This window comes from Phascolarctos cinereus, unplaced genomic scaffold (genome assembly GCF_003287225.1).
Source record: "Phascolarctos cinereus isolate Bilbo 61053 unplaced genomic scaffold, phaCin_HiC Scaffold_5;HRSCAF=322, whole genome shotgun sequence".
Taxonomy (NCBI): domain Eukaryota; kingdom Metazoa; phylum Chordata; class Mammalia; order Diprotodontia; family Phascolarctidae; genus Phascolarctos; species Phascolarctos cinereus.
The window spans coordinates 406,367,071-406,384,559 of record NW_027555958.1 but is presented as its reverse complement, the minus strand read 5'-3'; the positions used below and the strand labels follow the sequence as shown (position 1 = coordinate 406,384,559).

General features: G+C 41.0%; 1 protein-coding gene across 1 annotated transcript in view; it reads left to right on the top strand.

The window, feature by feature from the left end:
* CACNA1E (calcium voltage-gated channel subunit alpha1 E) overlaps nucleotides 1-17,489 on the top strand; it is a 405,939-nt gene that overhangs the window by 23,209 nt on the left and 365,241 nt on the right. The window contains 2 exon segments of the mRNA XM_020984357.2: nucleotides 14,921-15,026; nucleotides 16,132-16,271. Of these exon segments, the coding sequence (XP_020840016.2) occupies nucleotides 14,921-15,026; nucleotides 16,132-16,271 (246 nt within the window).

The window sequence follows — 17,489 nt, the reverse complement described above, 5'->3', positions numbered from 1 at the left end:
TTCCTTTTCCAGGCTAAATATCCAAATCCTTCAAGTGCTTCATAGGTGTCATGGACTCAGCTTTTCCCCATTCTAGTTGTCCTCCTCTAGATATCCTCCAGTTTTTTAAATGTTCTTCATAAAAAGCATCGCCCAGAACTGAGCATGATACTTGAGATGTGGTCTTTTGCCTTGTTCAGTTGGTTCAGTCATGTCTGATTCTTCATGACCCCATTTGGGGTTTCCTTGGTAGAGATACTGGAGTGATTTGCTATTTTTTTCTCCAGCTCATTTATAGATGAGGAAATTGAGGCAAGCAGGGGTTAAGTGACTTGCCCAAAGTCACATGGCTAGTAAGTGGTTAAGGCCAGATTTGAACTCAGAAAGATGAGTTTCCTGACTTTAGTCTTGGTGCTCTATCCACTGTGCCCCCCAGCTGCCTCCCAGAATAAGTTCAGACCGCTCTTCTACAAGACGGTTCTTCAAATGTGCCCCCTAAGCCTTCACTTCTACAGGCCAAATGTCCCCAATTCCTCAGCCACTCTGCCTATGATATGGCTTGCAGACCCAGAAGACAGTTCTGAATGCCAGAAAACCTTGGCAAGTACTTCTAACTTATGCAACTTTATGCCTGTGTATGATCTATGTTTGTTCTTCATTCTTGAAGAGAACCATGATATTAGGAAGGACATACCATGACTTGCGGGCGAATTGGATTTAAGTGAGGGAGGGCTGTGCAAAGTCACCAGCCTCACTCTCTCCTTTGGAGTCATCTGGGTCTAGTGGCAAGATATAGATCAGGATGACTGAAGACGGCCCCAGAGGCAGGGGGAGGATTTGGCCTTTTTAAGCTAAGACTTTCCTAGGTCTCAGTTTGTCTGAGGCAACCAGCTGCAGGACAAACAGACACTGACACACCTATAAGAAAAAAAGAAGTGATCTATGAACTCTTCTGAGGAAAGCTTTTTAAAGTAAAAAAAAATTAAATTTGGTTGCATTTGGTTGCAATGTACTGAACTCCTACAATGGGCAAGACATTGCACTTGGCATTAACACATATATACACCCAGAGAAGCCTAAGGCTCTCCAGGGACTGATACTATATGATCTTTGGGCATGGCATTTGTCTTTGATCTTGTTGATTGGCACCCACTGTAGCAACTACCCAGATGCAGTTTGCCAAAAGAAATCTCTTAATGCGCACCAATTCTCCAAAGTGTCATCGAAAACACAAATCAATCTGGTTTCTGAAACAGGTAATTTTCTCTCCACTGTTTTGTTTTCTTCCAGAGGCTTTTGATGTTCTCCTTTTCTTCTCTGTAGCACTCAATCATTTGTCTCCTTCATCACCAAAATTGTGACAGCATTTGAGTCCAGAATTGAGTCAGACACATAACAAGTGCATTTGTTAAGACATATCCAACTGAATGTAATTGAAAGGTGCACAAGAAACAGGAGAGAGAAAGAGAAAAAGTCATTCTGTCTAATTTCTTGCTCCCCACACTCCCTTGTTATTGGCTTTGTTTCCTAGAGAATGGAACTTGGAAATCAGGAGGTTCTGAAACTGACCCAGACATTGGGGAACAGCAATAGCAATGCCAACAGGAATTCTTCCCAGCAATGTCACCTAGGGGAGAACAGGGTGGGAGTTATTCAATATAGGCACAATGAAAAGTTTTATGTGGGTTCCACAGCTGACACAGAAAGGCTAATGCTGGAGCCTTTTTATTTAAGTTACTGAGTCCATTGACTCAGTGGCAATAGAATTGTGCCAGCTGGTGGAATGCCTTGCTGGGGTTACGTGCCTTTTTGTTGGCTTCTCAGCATAGGTCTTTTTTGTCTTTCATTCATTAGGTTTTAAGGTTTTTTTTTTTCTGTGAGTAGGTGTAATGGCAGTTCCATCTTCCTGACAGTTGTGGGGGGGAGAAAGACAGAGAGAGAGAGAGAGAGAGAGAGAGAGAGAGAGAGAGAGAGAGAGAGAGAGAGAGAGAGAGAGAGAGAGAGAGAGAGAGAGAGAGAGAGAGAGAGGCAGAGCTGCCTGTCAGATGGTGAATTTGAACAGAGGCAGTTGTCGTCATGGTGATGGCAGGTTGCATCCCACTACCATGGAAACCAAAGTTAAAAAACTGATGTTAAGCAGGAGAATCACATGAGGCAGGGTTTTTTTGTTTTGTTTTGTTTTAAAAAAAGAAAAGAAGTTTGGTTTTTCAATCTGAAAAAAATTAAGAGGAGGTTGTATGGTGAGAAAGATTGCAAGAAGTCAACTGCCTAGATAATGAAGTGGAAGCATATGAAGGCTACACACCCTTCCACAGCATTTTTCTGCTTATTAACATTATGTTCTTCCAGATACATTGTGTGTATTTCCAAATATGCCCATCAGAGCTGTGAACTGGCACTGTGTGCGTGTGTATAGGTGCAAAGGAAGGTAGTGTGATTTTGTCGTTGACACACTGTAGGCAATCTTATGGTTCTACCACTATCCCCTTCCTCCCCTTTGTGGCCTTGATGCAATTCAACAACAGTTTAGTAAAGATAGAGGTTGAGACCTTGAAAGTACAGTGACTAAGATGGAGATTGGAGTTTAGGAAACAGCACAACTGACCTCAGTAGAGAGAACCTTGAAATTTAAGAGATTTGCATCTGGCTTCAGAAGAGTGGAGAACACCACACTGTAGCTATCTGAGACATCAAGAAATGGAGTGTATTTTGTTGATTCCCTTCTCCAAATTCTCTCAGCAGACTCATGTTATCAGGTCAGTGGTAATAGGGTATAAGGAGAAGGCATCAGGGTATATGCAGGGCACACACAGGGATGGAACCATCTTCCCACAATAAATGACTACTCTACCTGCTCAGGCTTACCTCATGAAAATGAGTCCACTCATAGGGGAACCAAGAACTAGCAGTATTTCTCAGAGATTTCAAGAAGGTCTACTTGAGATCCTTCCTTCTGCCTTTATTTATCCCCCAGCAACCACTTCACTGCACAATTTGGAGAAGCCCAGGGGCTGGAAGCAAAATGTAGAGTCTCTTCCAGGTGTGAGACAGCTACTTCCAGAGCTGGCATAAGGCCTGTTAGAAATGCACTGTGGAACAAAATTTCTATTTCAGCTCTGAGATAGGAGGGATAGATGAGGTTCTATCTTGTTTGGAATATGAAAGTAGAAGGCGTCATGGTGACCTGGAGTTAAGGTGGGAAAAATATGAGGAAATAAATCTAACCGTGTCTTCCTGAGACCCTTGGATCAGGATCAAAGACATCCCACTGAAGTGATGGGAATGACCCTGTCTGGGTTTTACATCTTGCCGTTATCCTTTAGATCTCTTTTGTCCTCCAGACCAGCTATCTCTTTTGACATTGGCTTAGGAGAGATGGGGGACATGATCTCACCATGATGATCTCACTGCTTTTCCATCATGGGGCTGGTGCCTGGATTTGATGTGGGTTCAGGCTTCTGCTGTCCTCAGTCCTGGCCTTGGGTGTGATTAATGTCCCCTCTGATTACACAGGGGAGATTACGTCAGTGCCATCAGGATCATAAATTGTCCTCTTGGGCTTGGTGTTTGAACTTGTTTTCCCACATTTTCTGCTTTCCTGATAAATTTTGGGCCAAATGCCTACATTTGATTTTTTTTTTACTTGATTCCATGCATGTGTGTTCACACACACACACACACACACATATGCACACACATATATATGCCAATGAAGATACACCCTAATATGGGCTAATATATATATACATATGTGTGTGTGTGTGCGTGCTATGTCTGTGCATGCATGTGTGTGTACGTGTATATATGTATGCATATATGTGTATATATATGCATAATACACAGACACACAGACACACATGCATACTTTTTTTTTTGAGACTGTCATCCTATTTCACCCAGGCTGGAAGTGTAGTGGACACTCATGGACTTGATCCTTATACTGACTGGCATGGAAGCTTTAACCTGCTCTGTTTTTTCCAACATGGGCCAGTCTACTCCTCATTGCCCTTTTCCTTTAGGGGCTCCCCATGTTGGTATTGAACTTGGTACAGGCACAGGATTGGCTTCAGCCCTCCTGTAGCTCAGAAGTCCTGAACTCAAGCAATCCATCACCCTCAGCCTCTCCCAGAAGCAGAAGTTACAAGTAGGTACCAGCTTAAAAAAAAAAAAAAAGAACAGCCCATATTAGGCTGTATCTTCATTGACAGTATCTATAGTAGCCATCTCAGCTTTTGGTCTTTTCTGGGCATTCCCTTCAGTCTTTAAGGAGCACCAGAAACTTGAGCCCTCTTTTGTGATCATGATAATAATAATTATGATATTAATAAAACCTCACATTTGTGTATACATTGTAGCTAGCTAAGTGCTTTCATAGATTCAGGCACGGCTAGGTAGTAGTTTGTGTGAAAAAGGGCCTGTGCATTTCAGTCAGCCATAAGCTTAATATGAGTTAAGAGTGTCAACCAAAAAAATTAAGGTAGTCTTAAAGCTGTATCACTGGAAGCAAGCAAAATGTTCAGGGCTAAGGATGTGATAGTCCTATTATATATACTCTCCCCTAAATTGGCCACAGGACAGCTAGGTGGATCAGTAGATAGAGTGCCAGGCCTGGAGTCAGGAAGACTCCTCTTCCTGAGTTCAAATCTGGACTCACATATTTGCTACCTGTGTGATCCTGGACAAGTCACTTAACCCTGTCTGCCTTGGTTTCCTCATGAGTTGGAGAAGGAAATGGCAAACCACTCTAGTATTTCTGCCAAGAAAACCCCAAATGGGGCCATGAAGAGTTGGACACGATTGAAAAAGACTGAGCAACAAGAAACTGGCCACAACTGGCATGCTGTCGTATTCAGTTCTAAGGGCCACATTTTAGGAATGACAAGGATAAGCTGGAAAGTTGCCAGGATGTGGTGCAATACAGGAATCAGCCACAAGAGAAGGTAATGTTTAGCCTATAGAAGAGAAAAGTTGCTTAAGGGATGCCACCCCAAACTGCTTGTTCTCTCTTACCAGTCGCGTGTTCAATCTGTCACCAAGTCCCAAGGATTCTACATCTCTCATATGGACTCCCTTCTGTCCTCTGACCCTGCCACCACTTTGGTACAGGCCCTCATCATCTCAAGCCTGGACTATCGAGCTAGCTTGCTGAGGGATCTGCCTGCCTCAATCCTCTCCCCACTCCAGCCCATTCTCTACTCAGCTGTCTAATGATCTTCCTAAAGTCTGACCATGTCGTCCCAGTTCCTATTCAACCAGCTCAAGTAGTCCTCTTAGACCCCCAGAATCAAATATAAAATCATCTAGAATTCAAAGCAATTCATAATCCTACATTTCCAGACCTTTTACATATTTCTTTCATCCCTCCCCCCTTTCCTCAGATACTCTGTGATCCAGTGTCACTGGCTTCCTTGCTGTTCCTTATACAAGATGCTCCATTTCCTTACCCCACCTGTTTTCACTGGCTGTTCCCCCCATGCCTGGAATGCTTTCCTTCCTTGTCTTCACCTCCTGTCTTTCCAAGCACCCTTCAGTTATAGCTAAAATATAGCTAGCTAAATTGCCACCTTCTCCAAGAAGCTCTTCCCAATCCCTCTTAATGCTTAGCGTCTTCCCTCTATTGATTATCTCCAGCTTAACCTTACTATATCTTGTTTGTAAATATACTTGTTTGTATACTATATCTTGTTGGCCTGTTGTCTCCTTCAGCAGATTATGGGCTCATTTGCATTTCTTTGTATTCTCAGTGCTTTGCTTATTACCTGGCACATCCCTATTCAGTCATTTTAGTCATGTCCAACTGTTGGTGACCCCGTTGGGGGTTTTCCTGGCAAAGATACTGGAGCGGTTTGCTATTTCCTTCTCTGGCTCATTTTACAGATGAGGGGCAGATGGGGTTAAGTGACTTGCCCAGGGTCATATAGTTAGAAAGTATCTGAAGCCAGATTTGAACTTAAGTCTTCTTGACTCTAGGCCTGGCTCTCTCTCCACTGTGACCTTGCTGCCCTCTACCTGACACTTAGTAGGTGCTTAATAGGTGGTTGTCGACTGACTCTGGGACATGATATTTATCCTCAAGTATCTGAAGGGCAGTCATGTGGGAAGAATGTTTCTTCTTGTTCAGCTTGGCTCTAAAGGCAAAATTAGGAATAATGATTTCATTCCACATAAACAATATTTATTAATGATTGGAGGTGTCCAAAAGAGGAATGGTCTGCCTCATTCAGTAGTGAGTTCCCCATCATTATTAGGGGGCAGTCAGGTAGTGGCTGGATAGTGACTTGGGAATACTGTAAAGGAGATTCTTGTACAAGCATGGTTTGGAATTTAAGGCCTCAAAGGTTCTTTCCAACTCTGTGAGTTGTGATCATGACCACAGCCTCCTGAAATTGTTTCCTAATAACATTAATAATAGCTAGTATTGACATGACACTTTAAGTCTGCAAAACATTTTATATGTATCATCTCATTTGATCTAGTGTAGTAGATGTTATTATTATCCCCATTTTATAGATGAGGAAAACTGAGATTGGGAGATATTAAAGGATTTTTCCAAGATTTCTACTACAAATAAGTGTCTCAGGTAGGATTTGAACTCAATTCTTTTGGACTTTAAGTCCAGCTCTCCATCTAGCAAGCCAACTAGCTGCCTCATCTGTTAGTAAAAGGGAAGGGGGAAATAATTTCTACCACTCACAGGGTTTTTATAAGGATCAAATGAAATAATATGAAATTCTTGGAAATTGTAGAGGCCTGTATAATCATATTAAAAAATAAGACTGTATCAGACACATGGTACTTCCTAGATGTGTGACTCTGGGCAAGTCACTTAACCCCAATAGCCTCACTAAGAAAAAGAAAAGACTGTGGTATCTTTTTCACTAAGGCGCCACATTGACTTTATTGTATTCAAGGTCTTAAGGAATATTCCAATTGCTGAAGCTACATCTGGTTGTAACACAAACAAAAGTTTGGATGCGTTATTGTTATCACCGTATCACTCTTATTTAAAATATCTGACTATAAATTGTTTTGATTTCTTCTTTGGAAAACTGCCTGTTCATATCCTTTGCCCATTTGTCAGTTGAGGAATGACTTGTGTTCTTATAGGTCTGACAAAGTTCTTTGTACATTTGAGATATGAGACATTTATCTGAGAAATTGTCTACAACCCCCCCCATTTTCTGATTTCCTTCTGATTTTGGCTACATTTGTTTTATTTGTACAAAACCTTTTCAATTTAATGTGATTGAAATGATCCATTTTACACCTGTCTCCATCATCTCTATTGTTTTTCATAAATTATTCACCTATCCATAAGTCTGATAAGTAATATGTTCCATATTCTTCAAATTTTCTTGTAAGATCTTTATATCTAGGTTATATATCCATTTTGAGCTTATTTTGGTAAATGATGTAAGATATTGGCCTATGCCCAATTTCTGCCAGACTACTATCTAGCTTTCCCAACAATTTTTTTTACCAAATAATAAATTCTTATCCCCAAAACTTAAGTTTTACACTTGTCAAACAAAGGGTTATTATAGTTATTTGCTGCTATAAGTTGTATATCTACTCTATTCCACTGAAGTCAGTACCAGATAGTTTTGATAATTACTGCCTTATAATGTAGTTAAAGATCCAGTATTTCTAAATGTCCTTTCTTTACATTTTTATTAGTTCCTTTGATATCTTCACCTTTTGTTCTTCCAAATGAGTTATCATTTATACTTATCAGATTGGCAAAAATGATTGAAAGGGAAAGTGGTGAATATTGGAAGGGATGTGGAAAAATTGGGACACTAATTCACTGTTGATGGAACTACGAACTGATCCGACCATTTTGGAAGCAATTTGGAATTATGCCCAAAGAGTTACTAAACTGCCTATATACCCTTTGACCCAGCAATGCCAATAGTAGGTCTGTTTCCCAAGATGATTAGGAAAAAAGGAAGAGAACCTATATGTTCTAAAATATTTATGGCAACTCTCTGTGGCGGCAAAGAACTGGAAATTGTGGGCATGTCGGTCTATTGGGAAATGTCAGAACAAGTTGTGGTATGTAATGGTGATGGAATAATACTACAGTGCTATAAGAAATGATGAGCTCAATGATTTTAGAAAAACATGGACAGATTTGCATGAAATAATGAAGAACAAGATGTGCAGAGCCAAGAGAAGGTTGTATACAGTAACAGCAGAATTGTTTTTCCCTTACATTTATTTTTAATTTATGGAATAAAACAAACATTTTCATAACATAGCATAAAAAAATATGATTGAATCAAGTATGTACAATTTGCTATTTCTTTTCAGTATATAATAAAGTTATCATGTACATTTCTTCTTTTTTCTTTTTTTTCCTTCCTACCCCCTGCCCTAGAGATGGCTACTATTAGACACAAATAGGTATATAGATGTAAAATCATTCTATACAAACTTCTATTTATCAATCCTTTCTCTGGATGCAGATAGCATATTTCTTCATATGTCCTTTATAGTTATCTAGATATTTATAATAGTCAAAATGACTCATTTGCTCAGTGTCATTCTTAAAACAATACTGCTTTAGGAACAACTTTGAGTGTCTAAGTCATTTTGGCTATTATAAATACCCAAATTGACTACAAAGGAGCTATGAAGGAAGATACTATCTGTATCCAGAGAAATAACTGATAAATAGAAGTATGTTTAGAATATTTTTTATATATATGAAAGTTACATGATAACTTTATTATATGTTTAAAAGGAATAGCAAGTTGTACATAATAAATTTGAAGTTCCATATGCAATCTTCTTAAAAAATTCTTCTGTTATGGAAATCTTTGTTTTATTTCGTAAGTTCAGAATAAAATGAATAAAATACAAAATATAAAATGCAAAAAAAATTCTGTTTAGGTCAGTGTGGGGGATTGGATTAGAATTACAGAAGTTCCCCAGTCCCTTGACCCACCATGATCTTATAACCTATGTCGCAGAAGCAGCCTGTGTGAATGTGTAGAGAGGATGGAAATCCATGAAGGAGAAATAATACCTTAAGGTGTTACGAGACAGTCCTGGAAGACAGGAAGCTTGAGGAGTAAGTGCTGAGAGTAAGACAGGGTAGCAGAGGTTATTTCAGATGAACAATGGAAGATTGTTCTAAGCCCATGGAAGAATTTACAAAAGTGGGACTAGGAGATTCCTTGCTTAACTTTCAAGTCCTTTTCTGGGGATATAGGCAGCATCTAGGTGATTGACTGGCTGCTTGCCCACAAAACCCTGCAGCCATTAGCCTAAAAGAGGAGAAACAGCTGACTGTTTCTTGTGTTTGTCTCTGCCTATCCTGGAGCCCCCAAGTTCTCTAGGGGAGTTCAATCTCTTTAGTGCTGTGATGTGATTTGACTCTGGGATGAGAATGGAGAACAGAGAAGTGGTCCCATGCCACCATCGCAGCTCTGATGATTGATTTCTTTTTCATCTGGGACCTGTTGTAGTAGCTTTAAGATCTGGCTGAGTCCCTCCTGGTTTCCATAATGACACCCTCTTACCTGAGAGGCTGTGATGGGAGACAGCTTTGCTGGTCAGGCTCAGGCCCTGGGGAGGCCCAGGGGAGCCATCCGAAAGTCTGATGATAGCCAGCTGTGTTGTAGATGGACCTTCTCCCCTTCTGTGGACTCTGTTCCCTGAATAGGAAATGAACAATGGCAGGTGTATGGGCTCAAATTAGCTGTGTTGCCAAGGAAACAAGTCAACTATTCAGGGGAAAGAGCATTGGGTAAAAGAGATAAATCAATAAGTGATCCTATTTTTATCATTTCCCTAATGATCCTCTTAAATACGCTAGACGGGAAGGGGAGAGTCTGAGTGACACAGGGCCTCATTACCAGTCTCAGAAGGAGACAGGAGTAATGGGGCATTTGGGGCGACTGCCAGGAAAGTTTATATAATTAGGCACCTAGCAAGGATAAAGGAAGTAGAAGAGAAAGAGGTACCCTTTCTAGGGACTCCCATCTGTTTCAGGATTGTCATTTTAATTGTAACTAGTCCATGGTCTTTACAACTTGGGTCATCTCCTCAGCTGTTCAGTGTTGTCTTATTTGGACGTATGAGATACATGTTGTTTGTTCGTTATTGAAGGAGAAGCTGGGTTTCCCTGGTGTTGCTTCCTTGTCCAGCAAATGTTTCCTCTGGGCACCTATAAGATGAAGGAGAAGCCCTGGGCTTGAGGTATTGCTCGTGGAAGGATAGGGAGGAAGGACCTGATTGATTGAGGCCCTGCTCTGCTAGAAGCCCACCAGGAACCCCAGCACTGTCCAGTCTCAATGCTGAGATGTCCTTGGAGTTGTACTGCAGAGACAGTACCCCAATTTTGCTTTTCATCACCCCTGATAGAATATAAGCTCTAGGAGGGCAGAGATTCTTTCTTTTATCCTTGTGCCCTCAGCATCTACCATATTAACTAGTACATAGTAGATGATTAGTATATTGATTGAGTGAAGATGGGAAGGTGGAAGAGAAGGATTAAGGAGCTGGGCCTTACTGAATGCACAATTGTAACTTTTCCCCCCTTCTGCTCTTTCTCCAGTCCCAATAGCCTCTTTTATTTTGTTCCTTTTTTTTCTTCATATATTCTCCTTAAGTGCCCTACCTCCCTCCTTTCAAAACCTGTACTCTGACTTGTCAATCAGGAATAGGGATGATAACAGATACAGCTTACACTGGTCTCTCTCCCAGCCGTGTGTGTGTGTGTGTGTGTGTGTGTGTGTGTGTGTGTGTGTGTGTTTTATGGAGGGACCAAAACTTTAAGTCAAAGGGATCAATTGAAAGAAATGGAATGGGGAGGATATTTTAGGCCCCCAGGACTTCTTAGCACCATTGAAATTACACCTAGAGCCTACTAGTCTGAGGACAGTAGCCATTTATCAGGATACAGACCAGAAAATTGACTCTTTCTGCCCCCAAGCACCTGGCCTACTCATAGAAAGTCTGATGCTTCAGCACCTGGGGTGCCAGATTCCATTTTCTGTGCCTCCATGGGCCCAGTCCAGGTTACCCAGCAGTCCCACTATCCATCTCTGAACTAGTCTCTAATTCTGTCTTTGGGAATTTCACCTGGGTTTTTCATATTCTGGACTAATCAGTTTTAAAGATCTGAGTTGGGAGTAATCTACCATAATTGTTTGGCTGGAAAAGTAGGGGATCAGGAGCAAGATGCTGGTGGAGAGCTATGGCAAGATGTAACCAGAGCCAAGAGCTGGCGAGGATTTGGTATCCAACAATGCTGCCAGGCAGTCTTGCAATTACCATTTAAGCAAATGAATCTGCTGCCTAGGGACTCTGCCTTGCCTGCAGCATCAGCACCAGGGAGGTATTTACTTTTGGGCCTGTGTATAATTGCTTGCAGATTTGCAAGGGGAGAAAGAAAGCCCGACTCCATCCAAATAGAACCTTAGTCCTTAACCAGGCCAGTGAGAGCCAGGTAGGGCTTTGGTTTAACTGACAAACTGGAAACTGATCTGTCCTACTATCTCAGCCCTTGTGGCAAAGCAGGAACCTCCTGAAGCTCCCAGGCTGGTTTGACACCTTTACCATTTGTTTGTCCTGGTCTTCTGGCTGGGTTCTAGGGATAAGCAATGGGAAGAGGCTAACCAGAGAGGGAAGAAAGGGGAAAAAGAAAGAGAAGAAAAGGGAAAATCAATTCATTTAGCCCAAGTGATTCAGTCTATACTTCTAATGCCCCCCAAGTTGCCTGTAGCTGAAAGTCCTAATCCTGGGATTGGTATATAGGCCAACTGCTATAGTCACCCCCCCTTCCTCTGTTATTCCTTTAACAGATGCCACTGTCTATGTCTATTGGCTTCCAACCCCTCTCCTCCTCTTCATACCCTTAGTGTTCCTTCGTATAACAAATGATATATAATGATCTAATGATCACACCTCCTCCATAACAATTTGTTTCTGAAGTGATATTAGAGAGCATTCATTCCCCTGATTTTACAGATGAGGAAAACTGAGGCTCAGAGCAATGAAATGGCTTGTTTTAGGTCACATGGCTAGTGAGTGACAGAACTGGGCTTCTGACTCCAAGTCCAGTGTTATTTCAACTCAATTACAGACATTTATTAAAAGCTAACTATCTGCAAGGCACTCTGCTATACTAACACCTACCTGCTCCAGGAGATGAGGACCTCACATAACCAAATTTGTTTTTCAGCCCTTGGTATCTGATACAGACCTAGGTCAACCTACCTTATTCAGTAGCCTGGCTTCAAATTTGTAGGGGAATCTTATAGACAACATGTTTCAGTCTCAGTCTTCTCCAGAAGGCATCCAGGCCTGACATGGATGCCCTGGGAAATTACTGACAAGCTGCTTTTTTAAAATTAGGTCAGGGTCTTGAACGAGAGCCAGTAAGGTACAGAGTAGTTCTAATCACTGGTCTCTAGGAAAGCTAGATTGGAGGGAATAAGCCATGGGATGGCAGGCATGTGGGACGGTCAGAATTAGTAGGGGTGGTGCATCTCCAGCCTGCATTCCTAGCCCTTCATTTCTCTCCAGGAGAGTATGCCCATTCAGAGGAAAGGAAGGAGTGACTGGGAATGCTGTGGGATGGATGTTCCTGAAAGGGCAGAAGCAAGTTCCCATCTGTATGGAAGAATTTAAGCACAGTATAGTGCAGAAGCAGGAAAATGAATTGGATGTCTTTTGGGAAACACTGAAACCCTCTGATTCAATGATTTAGCATGACTGCTGTAGTGAGTGAATTAACCATTTGGATCTCATGCTTTGGGGAATCTCCACTAGTACCTGGGAAAGGAGCCAGTGGGACAAAAGAAGGTAGCTGGTAGCTGTTGATTTTAAATTGCAGCAGCAGCAGCGTTAGCTGCTTCAACTCTTAGCCAAAGATATGCGTGTATGTATGTATGTATGTATGTATGTATGTATGTATGTGTGTGTGTGTGTGTGTGTGTGTGTGTATGCATATAACACCACGGCAATAGCGTTAGACTCCCTCTCCCCTCCCCCACCCCCAAGGTGCATTTTTATGACTTCTGTTTCCTTTTAAGACTCCTTCTGCTGTACATCTTGGTCTGATTTCTCCTAGATTCAAAATGGTGGGGAGAATTAAAGGAGCTCAAGGTAGACACCTTGATACCTGAGGGTAGAGAGGCTGCAAGTGTCCAGGGGAGGATGGAAGACCAATGCTTTCCCCCTTCCCTCTCATGTAGCCAACAGCAGCTGCCTCTTTCTTTCCTGGATTTCAGACTCAAGCCAGCACTCAGGGCTGTTCTGCAAGACCAGCAGCAACTCCTAGGTCTTGTTTGTCATAGCAATGGTTCCAAAGGAAATCAAATGTACCGAATGACTTGGCTTAGGGAGCATGTGCTTCTCTCTTTTTCTCTGTTTAATATGCCCCCTACTGCCTCCCCATGAGCTCTTAGCAAAAATATTCTGCAAGAATCAGATTGTTGGCACCTGAGTCATAACCTCGTTTTTCAGAAAAGACATGGGGAGCCCCCTCACCTGTCTTTATCTTTAAGGGGGAAAAGTAAAGTACAATAAAGCTTAACTTCATTATCCATTCATTGATATTTTGTTAATTTGTGGAGGCACAGACTCCATTGTCCTGTCATACTGAGCGATCTGTTCCCCAGATTGATTCAGGAGGCAGCTCTATACCACTTGTCATATGAATTGGGGTAGGGGGTGGGGGTGTGATAGGGAAGGAGAAAGTTCATCTGCCTCATTCCTTTTTAATTTTTTAAAATTAGGGTGCTATGATGGAATGGAGCATCAGTGGGTTGAACAGTTGCTTGTGCCTAAGAGTTCTAGGTTCTTTCCTTTCTTGGTTGGGGGGAGGGGTCTGACCAAAGGAGGGAATTTTCAGTATGATACCCAGAGGGGGAAATGAAACGAACTTGTTCTGAAAGTCATAACTGTGTATGCCTGTTAAATCATCTTTGCATTGTTTAGTGATTGAAGATTGCTGAGACCAAGGGGCCCCAGAGCTGAATTCCTTCCTTCCTCTTCCTTCTGAATTTCATCCTTTCTTTCCTTGTCTCCTCTCCCATTTTTAGTCCTTGCAATTCAACCAGTATCTATTGGGAACCTGCTGTTGGCTCAACATTGGGCTGGTTATGTGTTTCTTTTCCAAGGAACATATGAGACAATATGGCGCAGTGGAAAGAGTTTGAAACTGGACAGCAGAAGACCCAGCTTCTAATCTTGACTCTGCTACTTACATCCTGGGTGATAATCAGGAAGTCACTTAAATTCTCAGGGCATTAGTTTCCTCATTAGTAAAAGGACAACTAGATGACCTCTGAGGCCCCTGTTATCTTTAAATCTATCATCCTATATATACATATATGTCTATATGCATCTATATGGACATATACATATATATCCGTATATATGTATGTGTGTATATATACACATAAATTGCACTTAATGAAGTTTTAAGCTGTTAAAAAACAGCTAAAACTCTTGGAACAGGCTATATGTGTATATACGTATATGTATACATTTTATATATTTATATACTCACACACATATATGCACATATACATTTGGGGCACCATATATGTGTATATTTGTACACATGTATATACACATATACATACACACACATATATATATATATACTATACTTTTGGGATATTGTATACATATACATACATATGTGTATGTATACATACAGGGTATCTCAAAAGTCTTAGTATAGTTCTAAACTTTAATGGTTTAAAAGTGAACTAAGACTTTTGGGAGATCCTATACGGATATTACATATATATATATATATATATCATATATATATATATATATATATATCTCATATATTTATATGTATGTGAATGTATATTAGGGAACTGAGGGGAATCTGTGCATGAATCTGCAAGGCTGGCTTGGAAGTTGCTTCCCTCCCCATGGTGGCTTTGGTCCTTAACTTTCTCCTTTCCACGCCATTTGAGTATATGATTCTGGCCACAATCATTGCCAACTGCATTGTCTTGGCATTGGAGCAACATCTTCCAGAGGATGACAAGACTCCTATGTCCAGAAGATTGGTAAGTGATTTATTGTCTTTCCACTCTTCTTCTCCCCTTTCTCCTTCCCTTCCCAGGCTTGCTCTGTCCCTCCTTCTTTCCTTTATTTCTATCCTCCCCCCTACTATAGTTTTTCTTTTCCCAGTAACAGAAAAGTCTCTGACAACCCCAATGGGAGTCACCAGTGAAGAGAAATATGGATCTTTTTTTGAGATCCCAGAAGGCTCTTGAAATGGTGTATAGTCTAATATTTGAAGCCAGCAATATGCTTTACATAGTCTGTGGATAGCTAGACACAGGGAAACAATGGGGATATTATAAAGGTTTTCTAACTTTCTTTCTCTGGGGGACTTTTGAAGTATGGATGAAAAGAAATGGGAGGTCAAAAAAGAGAGAAATAGGGTGGAGATGGGAAGATTAAGATTATATCCCCTATTAAAATATGAATATGCTAATTTTCATAATATTCACATAAGAAATGCACAAGTCTATACTCTTCTAAAGTGATTTAGAGGGGTAAATCTCTGTTTCCAACTATACTGATCTCCTTAAAGAAAACAAGTTGCTGTAGGAAATCTAAGAATGTGAAAAAAAAAGTGTTTTAGTTATATAAGTCTTAGTACTCTATAATGAGATCCATGTGCAGACAGTCCTTTTAATCCTACTTCCTGGACAAGCTAACTGCTCTTTATGTATAGAAGGGTAGATAAGCAAATGCTAACTCTGAGGTAAAACCTAGCTACAGATTAGGCTCCCATCAGTCCTGTATAGCCCATTCATACATTGCCAGTCAGGGCTTAACATACATCAGTGTATGAATTTAGCATATTGCCAGAATAGGGGTTGCTGAAACTGGTTCCTGGATGTCTCCCTTTCAGAGTCACAAAGAAGCTGAAGGCTAGAGGACCCCACACCCCCTGCCCAGTATGTCCTACCTTTCAACCTAAATATACAAATGACTCTCAAAGTCTTCTATGTGGATGTCATCAATGGGCATTTCTTTGGTCTCCCTAGAAAGATCATCAATAGTATGGGGGCAAAGGAAACAGCCAGGGTTTGCTCTTGTCTGTGCTGTTGGCTAAGCAGTCTCTTCCTATTACTGCTATATTTGCTTTTTACCTTGCAGGAGAAGACAGAACCATATTTCATTGGGATTTTTTGCTTTGAAGCTGGGATTAAAATTGTAGCCCTGGGGTTTATCTTCCACAAGGGCTCATATCTCCGAAATGGCTGGAATGTCATGGACTTCATTGTGGTTCTCAGTGGGTAAGTTTCTTTTCTTCTTTTTCCCATTTCTTTTTATGGACCAATGGTGACATGAAAAGCTTAGGAAGGTAGTAGAGAAAAAAGAGGAGAGAGACCACCCAAATTTGAAGCTCAAATGTGGTTGGAGGGGAAGTGACTCACCATTCTCCTTGACTAGGGTGTGACTTATTCTTATTAGATTTTATCTGTTTGGTACCAGAAGGCAAAACCAGGAACGGTAGATAGAAATTATAATTAGGCCAATCTACTTTGAATGGAAAAAAAATAGCTTTTTTTTTTTTTAATAATTAGTACAATCCCCAAATGGATTGTTTCAGGAGGTAGTGGGTCTCTCCTCCTGCCCTCATGGAAGATCTTCAAGTAATGGCTGGATTGTTTGTCAAATGTATTGTAGTTGGAGTTCTTTCTAGGTAAACATTGGACTAGATGAATAGTGAAATCGCTTGTACTTCCGAAACCCAGACAGTTGGCAATGGATTTTCAAGGGGAGCGTGGAGAAGCATGCATGTTGTGCTTGTTCTGAGGTCTTGGAAAAAGTAAAGATGTCATTTGGTATGGGTCTGCTCTCCCTAATTAGGTTCAGCAGACTCTCCTTTGTGAGAGAGATAACTTCCTTTGGCATCCCCTACCTCTTCAGAAGTGGCTTGCTATGCCCTCAGAGGTACTTGGGGGAAATGCAGCTGAATGTGTCCAGGGATTTGGTGTGTGGCATAGGGTGTCTGGGAGATATAGCCATGATCTTTTGAATGTGGTGGTAGTGATTGGGTTGTGGAAGAACTGATTTGCCCTCCAATAAAGACATTGGTCCTTCCTGGAAGCTGAGCCTGTGTCAGTGTAGAGCATTGTTGTGTAATTGGATGAAGGATGTAAGAGTGAACACCTTGGACATCCCATTCATCTTGATGGACTTGTTGAGGGAAACTGATGCTTGGAGAGGAGGGAAAGATTAGAAGAGTCCAAAGGAGAAAATATAGAGCCAGCCAACTGCAGCAAAGAATGAGGAGATGGTAATATTATTTAAAAAAAAAACTGGAGTGGGACTGATTAAATCATTTAGTCCAGTAGACAAGGATAGAGTGATTAGAAATAGAACAATATTGTCTCTAAAGGAAATGACCTGGAAGGTAGAGATAAGTAAAAACCAAGAAGGGAGTGAGTTCAGTAAAATTATGATGGACTGTGATTATTTTAGCTTATAGATTTCAAAATCATTTTAAT